At 41.0% G+C, this 24424-nt stretch overlaps 1 protein-coding gene across 2 annotated transcripts in view; it reads right to left on the bottom strand.

Moving 5' to 3' along the window:
* LOC122404826 overlaps window positions 1-24424 on the bottom strand; it is a 377273-nt gene that overhangs the window by 24049 nt on the left and 328800 nt on the right. For both annotated transcript variants that reach the window (XM_043409082.1, XM_043409083.1), the window contains exon 2: window positions 1777-2139. In XM_043409082.1, the coding sequence (XP_043265017.1) occupies window positions 1777-2139 (363 nt within the window). The remainder of the gene's footprint in view (window positions 1-1776; window positions 2140-24424) is intronic.

The raw sequence follows: 24424 nt of genomic DNA, 5'->3' as shown, positions 1-24424 counted from the left end.
CCGGCGCCTTTGTTTCGTGTCGCGTTGCAATTTAAAGAATTATTTCACGCAACATCGCTCCGCATCGCGGCACGTCACGACAAAATGCGTGGGACGTGTAAAAGTGTAACATGACTTGACAACAATTGCGCACTTATCGCGGGCGGCGGAGCACGCGACATACGCGATTTCCCCATGGGGTGCATAATCGAAATTAAAGTAAACGTCGTGAAAATATTCGCCGCGCGAGCGTACGGTTCTTTTCTCATTAACGTCGATGAAATATAAACGGTAACGTAAAATCGATACGCGGGAAAAGATTGTTTGTCGAAGAGACGCGAAGCAACATTTTGGTTTGTTCCGAACGTGCTTGGCGCGCAAAGGCTTCGAAGTTTCGGTCGCGAAACAGCAACGAGAAGAATAGTATTGGCTTTTACAAAATATCAACAAACGATAAATTTGTGAGCCAAACCGTGTTATTCATGCCCGAGAAACGACACGCCGTTTTGTTGCACAATTTTCTAGTTTCGAACGAGTGTCTTTCCGTTCCTGTCCATTCGTTTTACGAGTTTACGGGCCAACAGACGCGTAAGAGAAACTTAACAGTGTGGAAATGCGTGGGTGTATAGGCTATGAATAATTGTCGGATCCGCGTGATCGAATTGTAGGTGAAATAATGGCGTCCTCGACTACACGTCCGGATAAAGAATCGTAAATCAATGTTTTATCTCTTAGAATTATCTCGGATTATTGCCGCCGCGCTGATAGAACGTTTTCGTTCCCCGTTCGACAGTTATATTTGAAGACTGTAAGCGCGTCAATTTTAAATCCGACTTTAAATCCGTCAATTTCAATTAAACTGTAATCAACGCACTATGAATTAAAATGCATTCGATTCTATTGGATCGTAAAATAAATATGTTACATTTCGTTGAGATTCCGTCGATAAACGTCTGTAATCGATAGAAGACAATACTCGATTCGTCGTGGCCAATCAATTCTTCCGCGAAACAATTTAAACCGTCCATCGGGGAACAATTGATTGGAAGAACGAAGGGCTTAAGTACCCGCTGACTCAACGCTATCGACAATTACGATTTCATATCCGCTAAAAAAGAATTCGCGATCCCCGAATTACGTTAATAATCCCCGATATTTCGATCTCGATTTGTTATAGATATTGCGGTCTGAGAAAAGTACTTAACGTGGAGGATCAGCCGACTAAATTGGGGGAAAGACAGCGGGAGGAGTCTACGAACATAACCTCAATTATCCGCGACAGCTGTTTCACTTTCGGCCATTTTGATAACTCGGTCGATAAAACTGTTATTTCCTTCACCCTTGCGAACCTCCTGCAAGATAGTCTCAAAGCAATGACCATGATTTTGCTGAGAAACATTATCATTGTTAGGTGTTAGCCTTTCTCCAAACGTTACAGTTCAAATCTAAATTCTAAAAATAATAATATTATTAAGCGTTGTCTTGCATTTTAAACCTAGATTTTCTAACAAGCGACCTTTGCAATCAAAGTTTCGAGTCTTTTTACTTCTCGAGAGGTTGGTCAAATTTCCGATTTTCCAATTTTCGCCGACCGTTAATCGTTCAGCGAAGCAGAAGGTTAAGAGAGAAGTCTGTCAGGGAGGAAAATCGAGTCGAGACGAGGTCTGGGCGAACGGAAAAATAAAATGTTACGCGGGGAGGATGATGGCCCCGGGTATAGTCCGTTCGGCATAAATCGGCATAAAGGATCGTAAATCAACGGGCAGTTTGGTTGGTCGTAAATAGCGGGATACTTACAGTACACAACCATGGAGGCATTGGCAGACCGCTCGTCCGCGAAAGTGGATATGACGCACCTGTAGTCGCCGGTAAGATCGATACCGGGCTTATTCAATTTCATGGCTCGGTACTTGGTGTACGGATCGTCGCTGGCTTCGTACTTCAGGTCGACGTACTTCTCCATGAGCTCGCCGGCCAAAGGGTTCCTACCGTATATCCATTGGTAAGCCAGTTCGTTGACGTTGAAGAACCATTTCACGACTAATCCCTTCGTAGGCGTGTTCTCGAAATCATAGTCGCAGTCCAGGATCACGTGATCCGCCTCGCCCACCTTCACCGTTTTCGGGACGTCCACGTTTTTGATCACGAGCTGCCAACATTCTGTAACAATTACATTTTTATCTTTTTAAAACGTGCTTGCACTCTCGTCGATTTATTGGATTATCGGTCACTTCGTGGTAAATGCAGATTTGGGGTTAACATTTTCGAACAAAGTTTAGATGAAGTTCTATTTGTAGATAGGCAGCCAAACATTGTCAAACTTTACCATATTTTTTACAGTACTCTGTATGTAATTTTTAACTGCTCGAACACGAAAGACTGAACGATAATAAATATGGACATAATGGATACTTTGAGGTTTCACTTTATTTTTTTGCAATAAAACATTTACAAAAATTCAACGAACTTTCTCTGTGCCAGTGGCGAGAGTTGCATTTTCGTTAATAAGTAGCGAAATAACTTTGAGCATCGAGGAGGGAACGAAATTTGACAATGCGCGAGAGCAAGTCCCATAATTGTTTGAAATTTTAGGCGTTGAAATTCTAGATGAGTTACACCCCCCTTCACACCGACTACGCCGATGTTGCAACAATTATTGTACAAATGAATGCATGCATCGCGCTAATAGTAAGCATTGCATAATAAATGACGCGAAATGGAAATTACTGTTTAACAGCCACGGAGTACGCTATTATGATATTGTTTTAACGAGACGGTAGCGTAATTATTCATCCGTGGATCGATGTTGCCTTGAGGAGAGCTCGGAAGGGGGTGGCAAACAAAAGTTCGAAAATCTCTATTTTAGCTTTAGTTATTGGAAATTACGTAAAATAGAATCATGAAGTACAAGGCACAGATCCTGCGTGAAAACTGATCTGAAATCTCTTGTTATAGAAAATAGTTTCCACCTGGGAGGCCTGTCGGCGACAGAATCCCCTAGAAAAGCCTTATCGACGAGTTCTCTAGCGGATCTGGAGCGAGGCAACTTTCGCCGTTCGATATAACTGTTTCGCTTCACAGATAATTAAAGTACAATTTCGCGTATCAAAGTGTAGATTGGACCAACAAATTTTAGATTTGACGTTCGGTACTGTTCGTCGTGAAATTGTTGACGTCCGTCAGTAGGTTTGATTAAATGTTTAGGCGGTACCTTTCCCTCTCTCCTCCGTCATGGCGGGTGTAATAAATTCAAATTTTCAACCGAATCCGACGGTTATTCAAACTTTGCTGAATAATTTATATCACCTGGAACGGAGCGCATGCTATGTACAACGAATGAATACTTAATGGTACTTATCATTTGCATCTTACTTTGGCAATTTATGAGAGCTGGGTGGGAAACATTTCTGCACAGTTATTTAGTAGATGTACGAAATGAATTTTAAGTCAAGAAGTTACAAATAAAAGCGTTCGCTTTGACTTCATTGAATATTACATACTTGATGTCTACCCGCTGCCGCGAAGTTGCGAATCGAGAAGATCAAACGAATCGATAGGGTTGCAGAGCGAGAGACATTTGTTGAAACCTGTTTGGGGGGAAGAATTTGATGAATTTAAATTTTGGAGGCGATTCTTGTTGAATAAAAATATTAGATCCGTTCGTGAACCGACTTTTGGTGTTCCAAAGTAAAATAGGGGATTTACAAGATTAATATAATTTTAGACGAAAGATGAAAAGATAGAGATTGGGGATGATAGTTGTTTCGAGCGCGTTAGCTGCAGCCTCGTGTGTTTTGGACTGTAATGATCAAATAAGGGAATAGTATTGATATGAACACAGGGAACAGTTAAGTGGGGCTGGATAGGAATGTGTGAGCATTGCGGCAGAATTTGAATTCTAAAGTGCTCGGAATAGTAGAGATGTGTGAATATGTATGAGACATCGATAGCCGTAAGGATGAGAACACGGGGAGAGAATTGCCTGGTATACCTGCGTTAAGACGATAAAATTATGAACCAAGGATCGCGATGAACGACGGTCAAAGGGACGAACAAATATCGTCGAGGGAGTTAACGTTTCGTAAAAAGTAAAAATGTAACGTTTTCGACTGGGCACCCTGTATACATTTTCGTGACAATGTTCCCTTAAATAGTCGGTCGCCGCGGCGGGGCGAAAAAATAACGCGGGACAAAATGTCACGCGACACGATATCGCAGGGAAAGATAACTCAATTAAAAGTCTAATTTTACCTAAAAATAGGTAAAGATTTCTACCAGTTTTACGGGGGCTCAACGGAGAGGCGAATAAAATCGAAATAATAGTATCGATCGAAACGAAACTTTGCACGATATTTTTAGCTGATATTTTGATTCGAAAAGACGCGAAAATACCAGGGAGACTGGCCTCCCGATCTCATCAAAGATGCGAGCCAGCGCTCGGAGGCCCGGCGTCGCTAACGTTATCGCCAGCCACCGTGAGAAGCCACTTCGTGCAGCCGCAGTAATTACAGAAACAAAAAGTGCCGGGGCTGACGGTGATAATTATGAAATATCGTCCCGCGAAAGAAACTCCTCGACGCTGATAAAAAAAATTTCCTTCTCCGGGCGGCTCCTTCTGCTCCGCCCTTTGTCCCTCTGGCCGCCATTTTTTTTTTTTTCTTTCTGCACCGCGTAAATACCGAGGGGGGAGGAGGGGGGCGGGGGGTCTCTCGCTTTTTCGCCCAGCTGGAAAGTTTCCGGTTCCGAAGGGCGGCGGGCGGGCGGGGTCCGGAAAAGGCTGGTCGCTTTGTCCATGACGAAAGTTGGTGAAAATTTATGGGGCTGGCGGGCCGTACCGTGGGCGCGAAAATTTTCACTTTTCATCGGGCCACACGCCACATCCGAACTTATACACAAAAGCTACATCTGCGCGGTGACAAAAGTTCCCGGGCGCCGACCGCGCAACTACGTGGAAATGTTCAGCATCCGTAACGGGCGGCACCGTCGAAATTGTGCATGATCGTGCCCCTCGGCCATTTCCGTTCGCGGCCGAATTTCTATTCTAATCTTGTCGGCGCGGCGCACAATGCCCGCGAAATGCAACCTAGATATTTTCCACGGAGAATCTCCTATCCCCTCCGAGGAAATGTCTTCGTGATTTTTACACGGAGGGGGTAGAGAACGCGAGGGTCGGAAGGGCCGAGGAAATGGAGTATAATGTCTGAGGGGGACCGTACATCGCATATTCGATCCTATTTACTCGATATTTTGTAGACGTTCTACCCCTGATTCAAACGTTGGCGCCTTATGGCGTGGCTCACCGACGGGGACTGTTAAGGTTAAGGTCGGTGTGGTTAATTAACCTTTAACGGGATAGTATACTTCTATAACACGAACGTATAGAAGAGTCAAAAAAACTTAAAATATTTTAAATTCTTGTAATCCATAGTTTATTATTTCTTCAATTCTGCAATAGTGAAAAAAGTACTCTCTAGTATTTAAATATTTCAGTAATACTCCATTAATCAAATACGGAATATATCTTACTCAGCTGTTGTAGGAAGAAATGAGAGTTCCGTGCCTTGGCGTATATGTCCAGACTATCGCTCGAGCACTTGCGAGAAAGGTACGCGTTGAGTCTCCCTCTGGCGGCGCCTCAGAGAATTGTCATCACAAATTTTACTCTTACACAGAAACTGCATTCTGTGCCGAATCTATCTGTCATTTTTCGAGCAAAAAATTATATAAAACTCGTTATGCCGATTTGGTAACTGTTCAGAATGTTGTATCGAAGCCAAATGGCCAAGATAAATTCCGCGTAATGTAGCTCGGAAAGAATAAGGAGAAACGTTCTTGTGACTTACGATGACATTTTCCTAGGTAAGTAGAGGGGAAAGAGGAACGCAGCGAATGAAAAAGTTTCTCGTGCCCGCTGTGTGCTCGCAAACAGCCGGAAGAAGATAACGAAGTAAGTGTAATTATAAAGTATTACGTCAAGTTGCCCTTATTTTCACGAGCCACGGGACCGCGGCTCGCGAGTCAATTTTGACGCGTTTTCGCTTTCACGGCCCACTCGCCGCAGACTTTTTCCAAATGCACACCCTCGTTCGTTCCGCACGGGCGAGCACACATTTTTCCGGCTACGACCGGACGGATCCTCCGGCGTAACTTAAAACTAACAAGGGTGGACCTCCGGAACGTCCAAAAAATTATGAAAGATTTGGGATTTGCAGAGGGCTGCGTTCCCGGTACGGTGTTTGCCGTCCCCGATACTTAATTCGCCGTAAAGGGATGATCCTCCAACAAATTATCCGCTTCTATGTTAAATAGAAAGAGTTCGTCGTTAAAAAAAAAATTAGACCGAAGTAAATGTATGATTAATCTTGTCTTTCGAGTTAATTTTTCGTTCGCCATGTTGGGGATTTCAGGGCCCCAAAACCTTTTTTTTTCAATTTTGAAACATTCGGTGAAACGTGAAATCAATTCTCTCTGCGTAAATCAATGTTAGTAGTAGCAGTAGTAATAATAATTTATTGTACAGGTAACCTCATTAGACAGTACAGATAATACAGTACCACTTTTATGGGGTTTTTCTAACTTTACAGTGTTAAGGAATAACTTTCCCAATATTCTTAGAATTTCTACATATTCTTGATTAAAATACGCGTCGTTTGCATTTTGAAAAATTAAAATCGTCCAATCCGTTCAGGAGCTATGACTTTTTAAACATACGCATGAAATTTCAGGGGAATGAATCAACGCCTGGTCAGACATTGTATTTTCGGCAAAGAATTTTTTTCTCAGAAGTGCGTAGGAATTCGGGGGTATGTCTATTCACCAAATATGATTGCAATTGACCCCCGCAGCCAAAAATAATTTTTCCAGAATGATTCGAAATTTTTTAACTTCGCCGAAAAATTTTCCAGTTGGTATGGAACTTTAAACGTTAATAACTTTTTAACGAAGCCTCAATCAACAAATTGGTATTCTTGATGTTCGTCTTAGTCTGGCCTCCAGAATCTCCCATTAAAATTTTTCCCAGTGGTAGCTGAACACCCTGTATACAGTCATCATGGTTGACAAAACTTCTCGTTGCTATGTCGATTCCTAGGTTGTCGAATCCAAATTTTCCATATTTAGAAGCATCAATAAGTCAGCACAAAAATAAACAGAAAAGACTATTAAAATAAATTTAGAAATGGTAGAAAATTAAAAAATTTGATAGTCTATCCGATTTAAAAAAAAAATTGAAACGCGTTGTTTTCGATTAAAAGTAGTCGTGTTCTAAAATAAGTTTCCACCGCAATGGACTCCCGCGTAACGGAAATTGCCCCCCTCCCGTCCCTCGTTAAATTGTGTTCGTAATTTCTGTTTCATGGCTGCGTTTGCAAATAAATCCCGACTGGCCGCGGAAGGAATGGCCCAGGCAACTTCGTCAACTTTGATTGAGAGTCTCACTGGCCGAGCAGTTTCAAAGGACCAAGGCGGGGGGGGTCTAAATTTTCCACGGAGAATACAAGGGCCGTTGCAAACAGGCCAACACGGACGAAATCCGCGTATCCGGACTGGGTGGAGTTTGTAACATCCTCGTCATGCATCGTGGCAAGTTGTTCGTACGGTGATCACGTCGAAGAGTGTCTCTGCTTGTGTACGTTACAAATTAGTATCTTTGTACGAGTACATAGTACTGTCGAAGAACGCCAGACGACGGAACTGTTCGTCTTTCGAGATTCCGCCATTTTGGTCCCAGAACCGATTGTCTCCATCGCTAAAATTGTCAGACTCGTTTTGGTATTTCAAAGTCAGAATTTTGTCGATATTCGAAACTGTTTCAATCGTCTGTTATATCATTATTTCATTAATTAATTTCGTTCTACTGAATAATTTTCGCGAACTCGACAACGGTGCCAAACCAGGTCAGCGATTGCTGGCTTCGTGCAATTATAGTTTACTTACTTTCCATATTTCTGCTGGAAAGTGGTGAACTTAAATTTCTTAAAAACTCGCGAATTTTGTAAAAATGCGGTGGAGATCGATTCTTCTTCGTTGCTTTTGTTTACAAAGTTCTTTTCTGAACATCACCGACTTTCCTGCTTAGTTTACTCCTTTCTAATCTATTCTGAAACACTCGTGATGCTTCGATCTTTCTGTATACTAACCAAATTCCAAACCTGCCCATGTAGAAAAGATCCTAGAGATTTAAAAACTGCAACGAGTGAATTTATTAAGTTTCGAAACGCTGGAACAATTCTCCTTCTACTAGCGTACGCGAGAAAAAATTAACAATATTCCTTCGATTTCTTTTTGCAGAATAGAATTATTTTCACAAATTTTAGGGTCTTGCCCCGGATGGAAGTGTGTATCGAAAAACGCAGCGAAGTTGTTTGGTAGTCGTTCGCTTGAAAAGAATCCAATTTCTACGCACTCGCGTCGGCGGGTTACATCGATGTTGATGTCTAACGACGATAATAATAACAGCGATGATAGGAGCGCGGGTGTTTTGTTTAGTCGACAATACAGAAACAATTTCAAGGATAACAAAGGAACGGAATTACATCGTTCAACGGTTGATGGAAGGCGAGATGAGAATAAAGCGGGCGAAGAGTAAATCCCACGCCACCCCCGCGTCGAAGCGTCTACGACGCGTAAATTGTTAAATCGTTTAAATGGAAAGCTCAGAAAAAAATTTAGTTGATCTTCGTGACGCGGAACGAAGAATGCAAAGTCGATCGAGGCCAGTTCACGATTTTTTGACAAATCGTTTAACATTTTTTATATTCGCTATCGTTCGAAAGACCCGTGGCTGAATTTTATGCAAAACAAAAGCTTAAGACACCGAGTTAATTTCGTTTTCAACGGAAGCTGCGAAGGATGTAACGATTTTGGACAGTTTACCATTTCGCGCGGTGTTACGCGGAATTCTCTGTTTAATATGTAAACATTCTTCAGTCTCAAAATTACTTTTTCGTCTTGCTGGCGTTATAGTAATAGGTGATAACGTATGCAACGGTACTACGCGGGGGGACAAAGGTCTTTCGTGCGAGTGGAATTGGGTCAAACGTTATAGTCAATCTTCTTAAAGCAAAATTACCCGACGCTGTCCACATTTTACTTACCCGTAGTACCTCATTCCCCTTAATCTCTGTAAGAAAGTATGAAGCTAGTTGGTACCGAAAAACTTTTACTTTAAATTAAATGATACTGGTACAATAGCAGCCATATTTTTCTCGACGAATTCATCCGCAGTATTTTACATATTATTATGTTCACCTTCCGTGTAACAATTCCTGCATTATCGACGGGGTTTCGATTGGCGCGTCATTCAAATGTCAGATCCTGTCAACGTTTCATTTACGGCTCGATAATAAATACTACCGTTCGCAACAATTTATATTTCAAATTGATACTCGTGTATTTTTAAATAGTAGAAGATAAATTCTTGTAAAAATAATTAATCCTAAAACACGCAATTCCGCTCCGCCCGAGAAAAGCTCAGTCGAGTCGCTAAATTACGTTCAATGTTCCCATTTTTAGGAAATGATAAATCGTCCAGCGAGTATTATATCGCAATGGCGTTACATTCTGACACGCGGACGTGATAAAAGAGCAAGGACCCCCTTAAGCACGCAGTCGGACGAGCACGTAACGACTAATGCTTCTGGCAAAATGAAGTATAAGCTCGCGTTACAAGGCCTTCCGATAAACGAGCTCCCTTCTGCTCTGTTTACCGTCTCCCCCTCCCCCTCCTCCGCCCCTCAGTTGCATAGATTGCACGGGAACCGGCATTCCAGCAGGCACGATAACTCGAAGCATCGCGACGATCCATCCGACCGATCTGGAAACGTGGCGCGTTCGCGACTTCAATGCGAACGCTCGCGTAATTCCTGATCATTATAGCTGCGACATTAACGTCGAATCGACGTCGCGCGTCTCGTTGGGAAATTATCGTCATAATTGAGCCGGCAATCGACTGGCGAGAACGCAATCACCGCTCGAAATTAGTTCGCGATCGTTCGATGAAACGTCGCGTTCGGACCGACGAATACGCGCCCATTTCGCGGACCGTTTTAATTAAATAATCGGAACAACAGTCATCGACACGCTTCTTATTTCACATAAAGTGAAAACTATACTTGAATTAATTCTCGCGTATAACTTTACAGGCTCGCAAGCGCGATATTTTTGCAATATTTTTGAAATTTTTTAAATAAACACGATTCAGCAAGGCTCGAAATTTTTCCGTGAAAAGGGACTCGTCTTTTGTTCAAAAACTAAATATTTTGAAAGCCCGGCGAATTCAACAATAGCAACTGTCGCGTAGCTTCCAGAAATTCGAACCTTTTATATTTCAGAAAATTTGGACCAGCAAAAAGCTGTCCACCGTGTGATGATGCAAAACGAACCGGACGAAATGCTGGCATTTTCCGCGTACAGGGCGATCCCAGAAACTGGGACGAGCTCTCGACGAAATAGTTTCTGTTCTTCGGAAACTATATATAATCTTATAATTTTAACTGTTCCCATTTTCTTGGTGCACGTAAAATATATAATTCCATAATTTTAATTATCGCGTTCAAATAAAAAAGAAGATAGTTTCGTCGGGAGATTGGTATCGCGTGTTTACACGTTCGGCGCGTGAAAGAGGAAAGAGGAAAGAGGAAAGCGGAAAGCGGAAAGCGGCATGGAAAGAAATATCGAATCTCGTAACGCATATGCTAATTACAAACGCGATAGGAATCGACGCTGTTGGCGGGCACCGTCGCCGATAAAAAGATACTTTCCGACCCAAGGACGGCGGTGGGAGGCGGGAGGGATGCTCTAACGATAACTGTACACGATTTCCTGGAAGCATCGCGGCGCACCGGGTTTCCTCGTATCTCGCGGCCCGTTCTCCGACCGCGTAGACAGTTTTCGCTAGATCGCAATCACGATACCGTCCTCAATTATGATAAATTGCATATAATTATGTCGACGGCCACCGGCACGCTTCGCTGGGGCGGGCCGGTGTAGTTTGTCTGGCTGATAAAAGGGTAGACGAAGGAAGGTAGACGCGGGAATGAACGATTTGCATGCTACCAACTTAATCAACACCCACACCTTATGAACGATCCTTTACCACCATCTACAGGAGGGGGAGAGGGTAGGGGGGGAACAAAGTCTCTTCGGAACGGTCGTTATCGCGATACGAAAAATGGTCGAATGTCATGCTCGCCAATATTTTCCTACGGTCCGTGTCTCGGTCATAGCGATAATCTCGAGCTTGCACGGGGCTTTGAAACAAAGCGTCCGGATGTTTAGTAACGACCGCCGCTGTCTGCCCAGAGTTCCGAGAGGTGTTCTTTGTCACGGGGCGTGCACGTGTTGGACACGTCGAGCGTTTAGTTCAGCGATTCTCAACGGGGTCCGTACGACCCCCACTGATGGGCCATTTCGCGAGCAATGATGCAAACAAAATTCTAGAGACGCTTTGATCGGTCTTTGGGAACAGTTATGTACCAAAACTGTGTTTGGTAATGGAACATTGATATTCAGACTATTATTTTTAGATATAAGGAAAAGATTAACGAAGGCAAGAGAGGCAATTGACCATCCGTAAGAAGAAGGCTAACGAGTGTTTACATGTCCACTCTGGTCTACCACCATCGAGCTGGTAAGGGAGCTAGTAGAATGTGAACTCAGAGTGGGGATGCACTCGTCAGTCTTCTTCCAACGAGCGTATGATAAGTATGCAGGTGCAATAGTCGCGTTCCTAATAACAAACGTGATTCGAACGCGCAGAAAATTTCGTGGGAATAAAGATTGTATCGCGTCAGATTTCTCGCGTCTTATTCGGTTGGATTTTGCTTTGCACGAGTTATACGCGTACTATAAAAAGGAGCTCGTAAAATTCTCGGTATTGTAAAAACAGGTGGCCTCGGTTCACGTCTAACTACGCCACAACCATATATCTTAGGGCACCAAGGAGAGGAGTATATAAATCATAAAATGGGCAAAACGAGATAAGTCAGTATATGAAAGAGTAAATTTCCCCCTACTAAATTAAAACGGTTTTTCCCTTTTACTGAAAAATTGCATCAGTTGAGTTATGCTCCTCTTCCCTGGCAACGTAGTTGTACAAAAGCTTGCTAGATTATTTTAGCCGCAAGAATTCCGCCGAACAGTGGTGATATTACAGTGTAATATCTGCACCATGTCGTGCAAAATTATGCACCGTGAATAAACATTTGGTATATTATTTTTCGATCGCGGGAAGTGAGAAATTATGAATCGAGATTTTGAAACTGTGAATTATCGGGACGATTTTTAATGACAGAGGCAGTGAAATTTATTTAAATTATTTCGCTTAAAAGGTTTATTCATTCGGGGCTTAAATAATTTGAGTTCGTAGAAGATAATTCAGGTTTGCGTGACATTTTTTCACGGGGCTCGGAGCGAAAACTCGAAGTGAGCAGCGTGAACAGGTTGAGAGACACTGGTTCGGATGATGCTCCGCGTAGAACCGACCTGAGAGCTACAATTACATGTGAAAGCAGACAATTTTTCACGAGAAGAATGGAATTCCTGGAAGTACGAGTGTCGTTCTTCCCTTTTGTTGTTAGAGATAGTGGGCTTTGGGTAATTCAAATGCGTACATTTGAATGATAAGACACATTCGTACCATTAATAAGCGACAATAGAAAATAAATGGCCGTTACGAGAAAATCTGACATTAATCGTGATCGAACTCGTGGAAAATAACGAATACATTTAGATATTTACGGGTTTAAATTAAAAATAAAACTTGACGGTCCTCTTCAAGTTTATAATTAAATATCACTCGTCCGTAAACATTAAAAAATAAAAAAGAAAGGCCTATGATACTTAATACAGTGTTTAATAAAGCACAACATTTGGTAAAACTAAATGCAAAAAATTCAGAAGAAAGTTACTTTTCATACAGTGAATCACCATTAGAGCGAGAGTAACAATTTCACGTCGACGCCGTATTCTCGATATATTGAGCCCCGCAAACTATGAGAAATTGCGCCGTAACTCTGTTTCCGATCTCGTGAACGATACGAAGCTGGACTTCCCTCGCGTCAAACCATATTATTGATGCTCGTTTGCAATTGCTTCTAATGTCAAGGTGGAAGACAGAGGGAGAATAATAAGAGGGGAAGACAAAGAACTCTGTGATTAGAGGGGCCGTTCGAAGTTGCATTCACCGTGTTCCGCGGGGTCTCGGGCATCTTCTACAAACTGTGAATACATAAGTAAGGGGCACGGGGTTAGTTCCAAAGACTAAATGATTAGAACGTGTACGTGATTGCGGGTCGTCGGAGGCAAAACTCGACGATAAAAGCACCGAAAGCAACTCTATGGGCACCACGAAGCTTTGCCGCGTCAAAGCGGGACGATCCAAAAGATTTTTACAAATTTTCCTAACCCCGTCGAACGCGGAAAGTCGAGAGGCAGCGAATCTTGACGCGTTTGACACAAGTTTACGGGTCGTTAGACACCGTGCACGCGTGACCAACGCGAAATCATTAAAAGATCTATGATCTGTTTGCGTTCGTTCGCCACTGAGAAACGCTTTACCCTTTTTCTATTCGACGTTACGCCGTATGTAAATGCAAAGGAAACGCAAAGGGGTAGCTTGGAATCGGCGTAGAGCGATGTTCGAATCGCAAAATGAATTTAAAAGCGAGCTCAGAAGTGTTTATAACTTATAAACGAACTTTGAAGGGACTATGTCGAGTGAATTTTTAAGTTCGTACAGTTTTGTTGGTTATTTGACGAACGAGTTTAATCGCGCGAGAAACTCTATTGTTCCCAGCGGCGTCGAAGACATTTTAATTTGTTAAATCTGCGAGCACATGGCTAGTTTATTGTACATACATATTAACTGAGAAATGCTTTACCCTTTTTCTCTATTCGACGTTACGCCGTATGTAAATGCAAAGGAAACGCAAAGGGGTAGCTTGGAATCGGCGTAGAGCGATGTTCGAATCGCAAAATGAATTTAAAAGCGAGCTCAGAAGTGTTTATATCTTATAAACGAACTTTGAAGAGACTATGTCGAGTGAATTTTTAAGTTCGTACAGTTTTGTTGGCTGTTTTATGAACGAGTTTAAAGGCGCGAGAAACTCTATTGTTCCCAGCGGCGTCGAAGACATTTCAATTTGTTAAATCTGCGAGCACATGGCTAGTTTATTGTACATACATATTGACGGAGAAACGCTTTACCCTTTTTCTATTCGACGTTACGCCGTATGTAAATGCAAAGGAAACGCAAAGGGGTAGCTTGGAATCGGCGTAGAGCGATGTTCGAATCGCAAAATGAATTTAAAAGCGAGCTCAGAAGTGTTTATATCTTATAAACGAACTTTGAAGAGACTATGTCGAGTGAATTTTTAAGTTCGTACAGTTTTGTTGGCTGTTTTATGAACGAGTTTAAAGGCGCGAGAAACTCTATTGTTCCCAGCGGCGTCGAAGACATTTCAATTTGTTAAATCTGCGAGCACATGGCTAGTTTATTGTACATACATATTGACGGAGAAACGCTTTACCCTTTTTCTATTCGACGTTACGCCGTATGTAAATGCAAAGGAAACGCAAAGGGGTAGCTTGGAATCGGCGTAGAGCGATGTTCGAATCGCAAAATGAATTTAAAAGCGAGCTCAGAAGTGTTTATAACTTATAAACGAACTTTGAAGAGACTATGTCGAGTGAATTTTTAAGTTCGTACAGTTTTGTTGGCTGTTTTACGAACGAGTTTAAAGGCACGAGAAACTCTATTGTTCCCAGCGGCGTCGAAGACATTTCAATTTGTTAAATCTGCGAGCACATGGCTAGTTTATTGTACATACATATTAACGGAGGCAGAACGGGGAGGGAAAAAGGAGCACGATGAATTGCAGATCGGGGCGAATTTGCATCGCAAATATCTGTAAAGCTTTTTAATTTACGAACACACGGGCCAGCCGATCGCGATTCTATTAGAATCTTACCGATTCGACGTATTTCCGCCGGATGCATTCGAGATTTTCTGGAATAATTTTGAATTAAAGAGGCGGCGATTCACCTTTACGAACCCTTTGAACGAATTTTCGTGCTTCGATTTAAATACAACGCGACACAAGTATACGTGAAGCGATCACTCGAAACAATTTCTAAAAAATTTTTATTCTAGATTTAAAAATGGTCGACAAACATAATAATACATATTTTTGTTTACACGATCGTTTAGCGTTAATATTGGAAAAATGAATTCTCGACGAAACGTATCCAGCGAAGGATACAAAAGAAATGTTTCCGGAAATGCTTGTCACATGGCAGCGGAATATTCGATCCTCTCCTTGAATAAAACATACACCATAAAGTATCCCGTGTTTCGAACACCGTGCGGTCACGTTTTTACGCGAAATATAACGAAAAGGATCGATTCAGAATCAGTGCTCGTCGAACATCCCACCTTTCGAATTCAAATTGGTTTAAATTTCGAAAAACCTTCGGCGAAAAAAACATTCGCACTTCCGATCCGCGGAAAAAATTTATTGTCGCGTTGGATTTCGTGTTATTTCGACCGGAATTCTTCGCGCCGTGCAAAGGGAACGGTACTTCCGATTTTATATGAAAAAATTCCGCGGATTCCTTTCGAACGCGTTTGCAATTATAAACTACAGTTTTCGCGCGCGTTTAAGACTGTCTGGGAAACGAAGCTTTAAATCACGCGGCGCATAAAGGTGACAATAGCTGCATTTTATCCACGGGTCGGCAAAATATGCACGCGAGCGAACCATCGCGAGCTCGCAAAGCCCGCCCTTTCACGCGACTTTTTCTTTTATTTCTTTCCCTTCAAAGCCATCGCTTCGCAGGATATGCATGTTTACTTCGAGGAGAGGATATTTTTCATGTAAAGTATTCAGGGTTGTTCGACGCGAAAACCTGGATCGCGCTGAAACCGAGCTATTTTTCAAGAATAGCCCGTAGAAAAACCTCGCGATGCCTACGAGTGAATCTTTTCGCGACACGCGGTATTCGACGCGCGAAATTTTTTCACCGATCGACGTACCATCGCACTCGTAGAACGAGAAGAACCCTAAATAATATATACAGCAAGGAGCACAACTGAACCAATAATCACAAGTTTTGTATAGATCATTATTTACTGCTAAGAATATAGGAGGATAATAAAAAAAAAAAAATATTATAGTTACCTTTATTATAGTGAAAGGTAATATAAGAAATTTTTTCAGTAATTAATGTCTTCTCGTTTTGGCAATGAGAAAAAGAATAGATTTGACTCAGTTTTGCACCAGTTCTTAAAAACAATGTTTGCATCTAGCAATTTCAATATGCTATTCTACATCTTGGCACTCAATTGCTCACGATCAGTCTAGCAGAAAAATACGCAAGTAAAATAAGAATAAATGTGTATCCAATTTCTCCAAATTGTTCGAGAATCATGTCTCTTTTGAATGAGTACACATGTACTATGTTTAATTACATTTTGTAGGAATCATCATCGAAAACTTGTCTTCGAAATGATTGTAGAATTTAAATCAAATACAACAAACAAACGTAGTATTTGCTTCAACGAAGGAGACACTAATTTCAAAATATGAGTCGACCAGGAAACATAATATAAAGTGTTTCGAGGACCGCGTGCTCGCAGTATTCCATCCTCCGCAAATTTTCGTTTGGATCGACGTTATCGGAACCCGATATTTATCCCCCTCCATAATCCAGAAAATGTATAATAGAAATCGCGATCGCGCGGGCTCGCATCTCCGTCCGTGATTGAAACATACAAAGATTCGACGCAATTTTCCGGAACATCGAGAAACAGGATATCGGAGTGGCTTGTTCACCCCTGACGGGAATTTATAAACGTATTTGCATACGCAATTTTCACGCTTAACCTCCTGGAAACGGGATTGAATTTAAGATAATGGCGAGCCGAATATGCATGGATTCTTTTTACCGACCGCAATAATAAATCAGCGAAAGCGGTATTCTAATATCCCCGGCCGCGACTTATCCGTTTCCCGTCCACCGCTCTGCCGTTCCCGTCGTTTTCTCATTTCGACGATCTCCGCGACACAGCTGTTCCTCGTCGCTGCGACCCAAAGAAATAAAGGTGGTAACAGCAATATCTGCTTTCGACAGATCCCGATCGTAATTAAAGGGATAGGTAACAGAACTACTGCAGTCTCCCCCTCCCCTTCGATCTGTTGATTTTGGGAAACCTTCATTTAGACGCATTGTTACTGCACACAAACGCGGCTCCTTTTACTTTCAGAGCTCTCTCTCGACGATAAACGTACGGTTTCGATATAATTAAACGATCGAAAGGGGAGACTTCAAGCTGGAAAACTCTTGATACATTTTATTTCTCCGAAATTTACTACACGTATTCTGGAATGCTGTATACAGCTGTTTACATTATACCGATGATACACTGTAAATGGAAAGGAGAAGCTCTTTTTCTTATTTCTCTTTTCTTTCCCATTTATTTTTACATTTTATTTATTATGAAGTAGTCTCTTTTTCTTGTTTTTTTTTTACCATTAATGGGCTAGAATGCTGTATACAGTTGTTTAACTCTCTTCCACTCACATTCGTACAATATATTCGTGATACACTGTATATAGAAAGGAGAAACTAGTTCTTTTTGTTATGAATTCTTTCCCCCATTTATTTTTACACCAAATATCTATTATAAAGTAGTTTTCTTTCATATCAATGGGCTGGTAATGTTTAATTACACTGTAGGCTCCCACTATGTTCGTGGAGCCGTTTATTTAGTAAATAGAAGTTCAATACTATTTACAAACACCTGAATTTATTTACAAATATGTTACCAGTGTAATTTCAGTGTTCTTAGTTCGATTCTTATGGAGTTCCTAAGATGTTCTAACTGTTCTTGAAGTGTTCTAATTGGAAAGTCCTATGCCCCACGATTTTATACAGATTCCAAAATAGGTGGAGACCTTGTGTATCCAATCAAACCCCCTGTCCATCCCTCGTGGGCCAGTCCTCAGATATAAGGGTGGTACAGGGGTGGGTGTCCGCGGTCTCAAGGGGCAGGTATGGTCCCAAAGTACGGTGCTTAACGGGTTTATAATACGGCAATTTTCTTTGTACCATGAGGTACTTGCCAGACAGCTAATTAAATAATTTAAAATAACATTAACTAAATGAAGGGTATGCTAATAACTGTTGGAATTCCCAACAACACAATCGATAGAGAAGTGTAATACAATAATAATAAAGTCAAAGAATACGTGATTTTTCCCCCATAAACCGGGACGAGTACCAACGTGTCCAGCGCGGCACGACCACCGACAAGTTTCATATCTAATTTAAAACCCTTAAATATCCCAACGCGTATGAATTATAACGCACGAGCCACGTGGGGGCGTGACCGTATGTGGCACGAAACCGTGGGAAAACATCGGGATATTCCAGTCGAAAGAGAGAAATATTCTTTTAATCTGACCCGGGGAAAAGATTACATCACCGCGGTCGGCTGTTACAATTTTCTAGCGGGCACGGTCACGTGCACTCTAAATTGTATTAGTCCTCGCCGCGAACCTCGTGCAGCCCTTGTCACACGTATTCCGCCTTTCTTGTCGCTGGTAGCAGCGTTAATACAACACGGGTCGCAATGTGCTGACCCGTTCGAGCGGTCGCGGATTTTCGTCACGTATTGTTTTCCCGCCAATCGGATGCCCTCCACCCGGGCGTTTCGCGTCCGTGTTTCAATATGACACGTACTAACGTCCGCGTTAATAGTTTCGGTTCGTACATGGTTGATCTTGTCCACGCCGGTGAGCTCCTTTTTTCCCCCCCAACCCCTTTGACTGATTGATGGTACGTGGCTGACATTTTTTGGACGTTTATAGACATCGGCCCGTGATTTATCAAGGCGGGGATTTTCCTTCCCTCGGCGAGAAATTTGTGAAACACGCATGTAAACTTCCGTGGACGTGTTCATTCACTTTTATTTTATTTGCTCAACAAACGGGAAGATCCATTAGCGTACAAAGTAAGTGACAAAATGATAAAAATGTTTAACACAGTTTTTTAATTATATGATAGTGTAAATGAAAGAAAAAAAATCCAAGGTGGTACCCAAACCAGGATTTTATTTGTTATGGGATTACTGAAGAGTATAATGGTGGTTGTAGATTTTTAATTGTCGATGTTATTTTAATCTCCGTCGTCGACTCGAGTCTATATGTATTTCGAAACTTTTCGTATACTTCGCGCGACAGCGGGCAACAGTTTTGCAGTATTGCGTGGAAAATGAAAAACCGGGATTAAATACGGCGTTTAGCTGCGCGTTCAGTTTTCGATACTGATCTGACTTGCAGAGATCTGGACAGTATTAAATTTAGTTTCGACCTTAAGTTCGATGGGGTATACGTATGTTTAATTCATAACCATAGGTATCGACCAACAGATATTTAGGAACAGCTCGCACAGGAGGGTCGTGTACAGGGTGGTTCCAGAATCTGGGACCGTTAGCAGCACTTTTCTCATCCTGTAACAAATAATTTATCTGACAAATTTAGATACCAAGAAAAACCTTTTGCCTGGGAAAAATTTTAATAAGAGATCCTAGAGGCCAAAATAAGACGAAAATCAAGAATACCAATTTGTTGATTGTGACTTCGTTAAAAAGTTATCAACAAAATTATTAATAAAATTTGTCTACCTTCACGAATTTTTTTCTCAAAAGTGCGTAGGAATTCGGGGGTATACCTATTAATCAAATATAATTGTAATTGACCCCCGCAACTGAAAATAATTTTTTTAGAATGATTTGAAACTTTTCAATTTCGACGAAAAATTTAGGCATCTACCCTCTGTCGATTTTTCTTTAATAAATTTGTTTGACGCTGTACGGAAATATCGATCTATACTTTTTTATAGGTATCCGTTAGCACCACTTCACCATTAAATTTCAATTAAATTCATTGACTATTGTAGGAGTTATGGTCGTTTGAATATTGAACCACTTTTATGGGGTTTCTCTAACTTTACGGTGTTAAGGAATAACTTTTCCAATATTCTTAGAATTTCTACATATTCTTGACTAAAATACCCGTCGTTTGCATTTTGAAACATTAAAATCGTCCAATCCGTGCAGGAGTTATGATTTTTTAAACATAAGCATGAAATTTCAGGGGAATGAATCAACGTCTGGTCAGACATTGTATTTTCGATAAAGAATTTTTTTCTCGAAACTGCGTAGGATTTTTGGGGTATGTCTATTCACCAAAAATGATTGCAATTTATCCCCGCAGCCAAAAATATTTTTTCCAGAACGATTTGAAATTTCTTTTTCGCCGGTCTATATGGAACTTTAAACGTTAATAACTTTTTAACGAAGCCTCAATCAACAAATTGGTATTCTTGATTTTCGTCTTATTCTGGCCTCTGGAATCTCCCATTAAAATTTTTCCCAGAGTTGGCCGAACACTCTGCATAATATTTCTAAGATTCCTTTTAACTTTGACTAATAAATATAAATAAAGAACATAAGGAACGAGACTATGTTTTGACTGGAGTCTGCAAAATAGTATAAAGCTCGAAACTAATCTACTACTATTCTACTCAACTAATTTAAATATCGAGAAAAACCTTTATATTCGACTTGTAAAAATTTAACGTTCACCAATAAATATAAATAAAACGCATAAAAATTGAGGGTATTTTTCGACTGCAGTCTGTGAATAAGTGCGAGGCTCGAGCGTTCGAAGCTTGAAATAACAGTGTTATGACAGCGACGACACGAGTACGTAGAAAGTTTGGAAACTGTACGCGGAGACATCCGGTTGCGTCAGAAATTATCGGTCCCCGAGGAGTTCGGTAATTTTGTTAAGTGGTCCTGGTCCGGGTGTATCGTTTATCGGTTATCGAATCGGTCGGGTTTTGCGCGCGTTCCGAGGGAAGGCGTGTACACGGTATACGGTACAATTAACATGATTACTTCACGCGGTGGCGGCGCCTAGTCTAGTCTAGCCGCAGTGTTCATTCCGTGTTTGCTCATCGTTGCCGTTGTGTACTTATCTCGACGTGTCCACACTGCCGCGAAGGCGCTCGAAGGAGAATGGTTTATCTGCAATTAGTGGCCGCGGCGAGAATATTCCCGGGAAAACCGAGCGTAAATGTTAATACCTTAAGTCGCCCGGTCGTGATGGGATCGCTATCGCGGAATGAAGCCGGGGATATTCGACGGGGACGGAAGAAAGTCACAACGCGAAAGATTTCTTGCCGCGCCGAACGCCCCGTACGGACATCGACGCTCATTTAAATAACGCGACGCACCCCCGACACGCTGAAAAACGTCTCGAGCAAATAAGTAAGTTCTTGGAGAACCGGAAACGGGCGCAGGATATTTCTCAAACGTCGCACAATGTCGCGATTAGAGGTACTGGATGGACAAAACTGCTTCTTTATGTGTATACATATGTGTAATATATGAATATATGAATTGGTACTTAATATCTGTTTTTTATAAAAATTTGTAAGGATATATCATGTTTTTAATATGAAAAATAAACATTGTAATTCTCTGTCAAAAAAATAACAAAGAAAGTGAAGTGGTCATAAGTTAGTCTTCATGGCTTATAAAACTAAATGCTTCATTAACGATTGAAACAGTACTTTCATCGGGCGAGTTATCATGCATTTTTCACTTTTAATGGTAGAGTGCGTTGTGTTTCTTTTTATGAGACACTTTGTAACTGTTTATTGCAGGGTCAGATAAAATTCCCAAGTTTCTAAAAATTTATATTAAAATAAAGTTTACATGTCTGCCTTAGTGTTAAGAACAAAAAGTTTCGTATTTCATGGTATTTATCGAATACTTTCACTTTTATTCATGTTGCAAATCCTGACCTAAATTATACAATCAATTTACAGTTTTAATTTGGATATACGTACGTACATACTTTCGCGATATTTTCTCATTATAAACCTTTGATTGGGAATATTAGAAAACAGCTGTGCAATATATTTTATTAGTATTTGCTGTAAATAATAATAATAACATTAACGACAGAGAAATATCGATATTCCTATTATTGAGAATGTTATTTATACGGTGAGTATTAATTTTTTACGAAATCAAATCATAAGTTTTGCCTGGCTAATTACCCGTAATCGCGACACTGTGCATCGTTGTAAACGAGTCGAATTATTTTGTTTTACCGTAACTTTGTACTCCTGTAAGCGCGATAGGTGCACGTTTACCAGTAATTTTCACACAAACGTTTCCGTTTCGTACATTTGGTAACCCAGCTTGAAAGTTTCAAGTTGTTTTTGCGAAACGAGGGCAAACGTCGAAAATTTGCAGGCTCGCAACTACCGCGACTCTGGAATCGCTCTAAAAAGTAGCTACGCGAAGCAGAAAATGTTTCTGTTTCCATTAAAAACAAAAATAACATTTCACCCCCGAAACAAGAATCGTTAATAAGCCTAATCAGAATTTTTTTATACTCTTCTGATTTAATGAACCCTGTCTTGTTTTACTTTTCAGAACGCTCGAGAAATAATTAAAACTAACCCCTGGAGATGTTTCCCTTTTAGTGTTTCTAATTAAAAATGTATATAAAATCCGGAAAGAAATCAGCCAGGTCTTACGTAATTTCGAAAACGGGGGATTACAAAATTCACTTCCCTCCCGGATATTTGCCAAGCCGGAAAATAATATCTTGGCCGCCGCGGGGCAAGGGCGTTCAGCACTTTTCTTGCAGTCGGGATCTTTCCTCGAAATTCGAGAAAAAAAAAATTCGATTCGAGTGGCAAGACACGTGAAATTGTCGACCGTGGACCCGGAAATCCGGCGCCCTTCTTATCCAGGGTTGATTGCCGGGCAACGTCAAAGCGTGGAACTTCCCCGTTCGACGTATAAAAATCAGTTTGCTGGAATCGAGGTCGCAAAATTGATCGTTAGTATAATTTTCACTTTGTCTTCGACCCGCTTGCAAGACCGCAACCGGCGACCTCGTCTAATTAAAGTCGCTGGTCACATGCAGGTCTCACAACTTGTTTCTGGGGCTCGGTTCATTCCGCATTCATTCCTCCTCGCATTCAATTAAATAATTCTTCCGCAAAGCTCGGCCATCGGGTCGACTAACGAACGAGTATTCTTAGAAACCTGTCACGCGTTTAATACCCTCCAACAGAATCGTATCCTTCGTTTCGTTCAAAGTTTCGATCGTTTACAGGGACGCATTAAGGGGGGACTTCTATGTAGAAATCCGAAATTAAGTCGATTTTCAAGAATTATTTCGAGGGATAAAGAATTAATAAATATTTGTAAGGTTTTGAGGGCTATTTAGAATATACTTCAATTTCATTTTGCAATTTTTTTTGTTCAAATAAAATGGTAAATGGCGAAGATACAGCATGATTTGCTAGAAGCAAGACGTCTTCTAAAACGGTGTACGCTCTAGTGTCGGTTTTTATTATCCGAATCTGTTAAGCAACGAAATATGATTAGTATAGAACAATAGTAAATGGATGAACCGAAGATATTGAAAGAAAATTAAAAATTGGAAAAATGAAATTGAAGTATATTCTAAATAGTCCTCAAAACCTTACAAATTTGTATTAATTCTTTATCCCTCGAAATAATTCTTGAAAATCGGCTTAATTTCGGATTTCTACATAGAGCCTAAAAAGAAAAAAGGAGTTCCAGAACTCGAAGAACGCGCAAACAAAATTTCGTTTGGATCGAACAGAAACGATAGGAGTTTCAAGGGAATCACAAACCCACAGACGTCCGTCATTTTTTCGAGTTTTTCGATGATCTGCGAAGTATTAAAAAATTTTAAATCCGTTCCTTTTACATCGTTTCAGAATAAAAAAAATCCATAAATCGTTATGAATAAAATAATGAAACGTGCGATGTATTTCGGGGCGACCCGTTAGCGTTATTGTCGGCGTATTACTCGTAATACACACGCAACCGTGCTATTCGCGGCACATAATATTACGCGGGCTCACGTGGTGAATAAAGTCGTTAAATAAAGAAAAAAAAAAGTCATTCTTTCGGCGAATCGGTCTTTCGGGGAACAGATTCTCTTCTAACGTTTTATTATTTTCCACTCCAGAATAACATTCATGTTCCAAAGGACCTTCCGATGAACATGTTTTTAATACCAACGACCTCGGTTCCGATCTCATAAATTTTTGCTAATCTCGCGGCACTAACTGGTTTATGAATTATTTCCTGCTTTAATTCCATCTCTGGTTTCTACACGATTTTTCGTTTATACGATCATTACACGCGAGCGTCGGTTCCACGGCTAGATTGTGATTTATGTTGCAGCGGGAGGATTTCGGGGCGATAAAAAACGTTTGAATACTAAACTTGTCAAACAGCGGAGATTCTGATACTTAAAAATTGATCGATACGAAAAATGCGACGCGGGTCCCGCGTACCGAAATAAAATATTTTGGACGT

Source organism: Colletes gigas, unplaced genomic scaffold (genome assembly GCF_013123115.1).
Source record: "Colletes gigas isolate AHSC1104 unplaced genomic scaffold, ASM1312311v1 Colletes_gigas_Sc00003, whole genome shotgun sequence".
Lineage (NCBI taxonomy): Eukaryota > Metazoa > Arthropoda > Insecta > Hymenoptera > Colletidae > Colletes > Colletes gigas.
The sequence above is the reverse complement of the archived record's forward strand: the minus strand, read 5'-3'. Positions and strand labels throughout refer to the sequence as shown.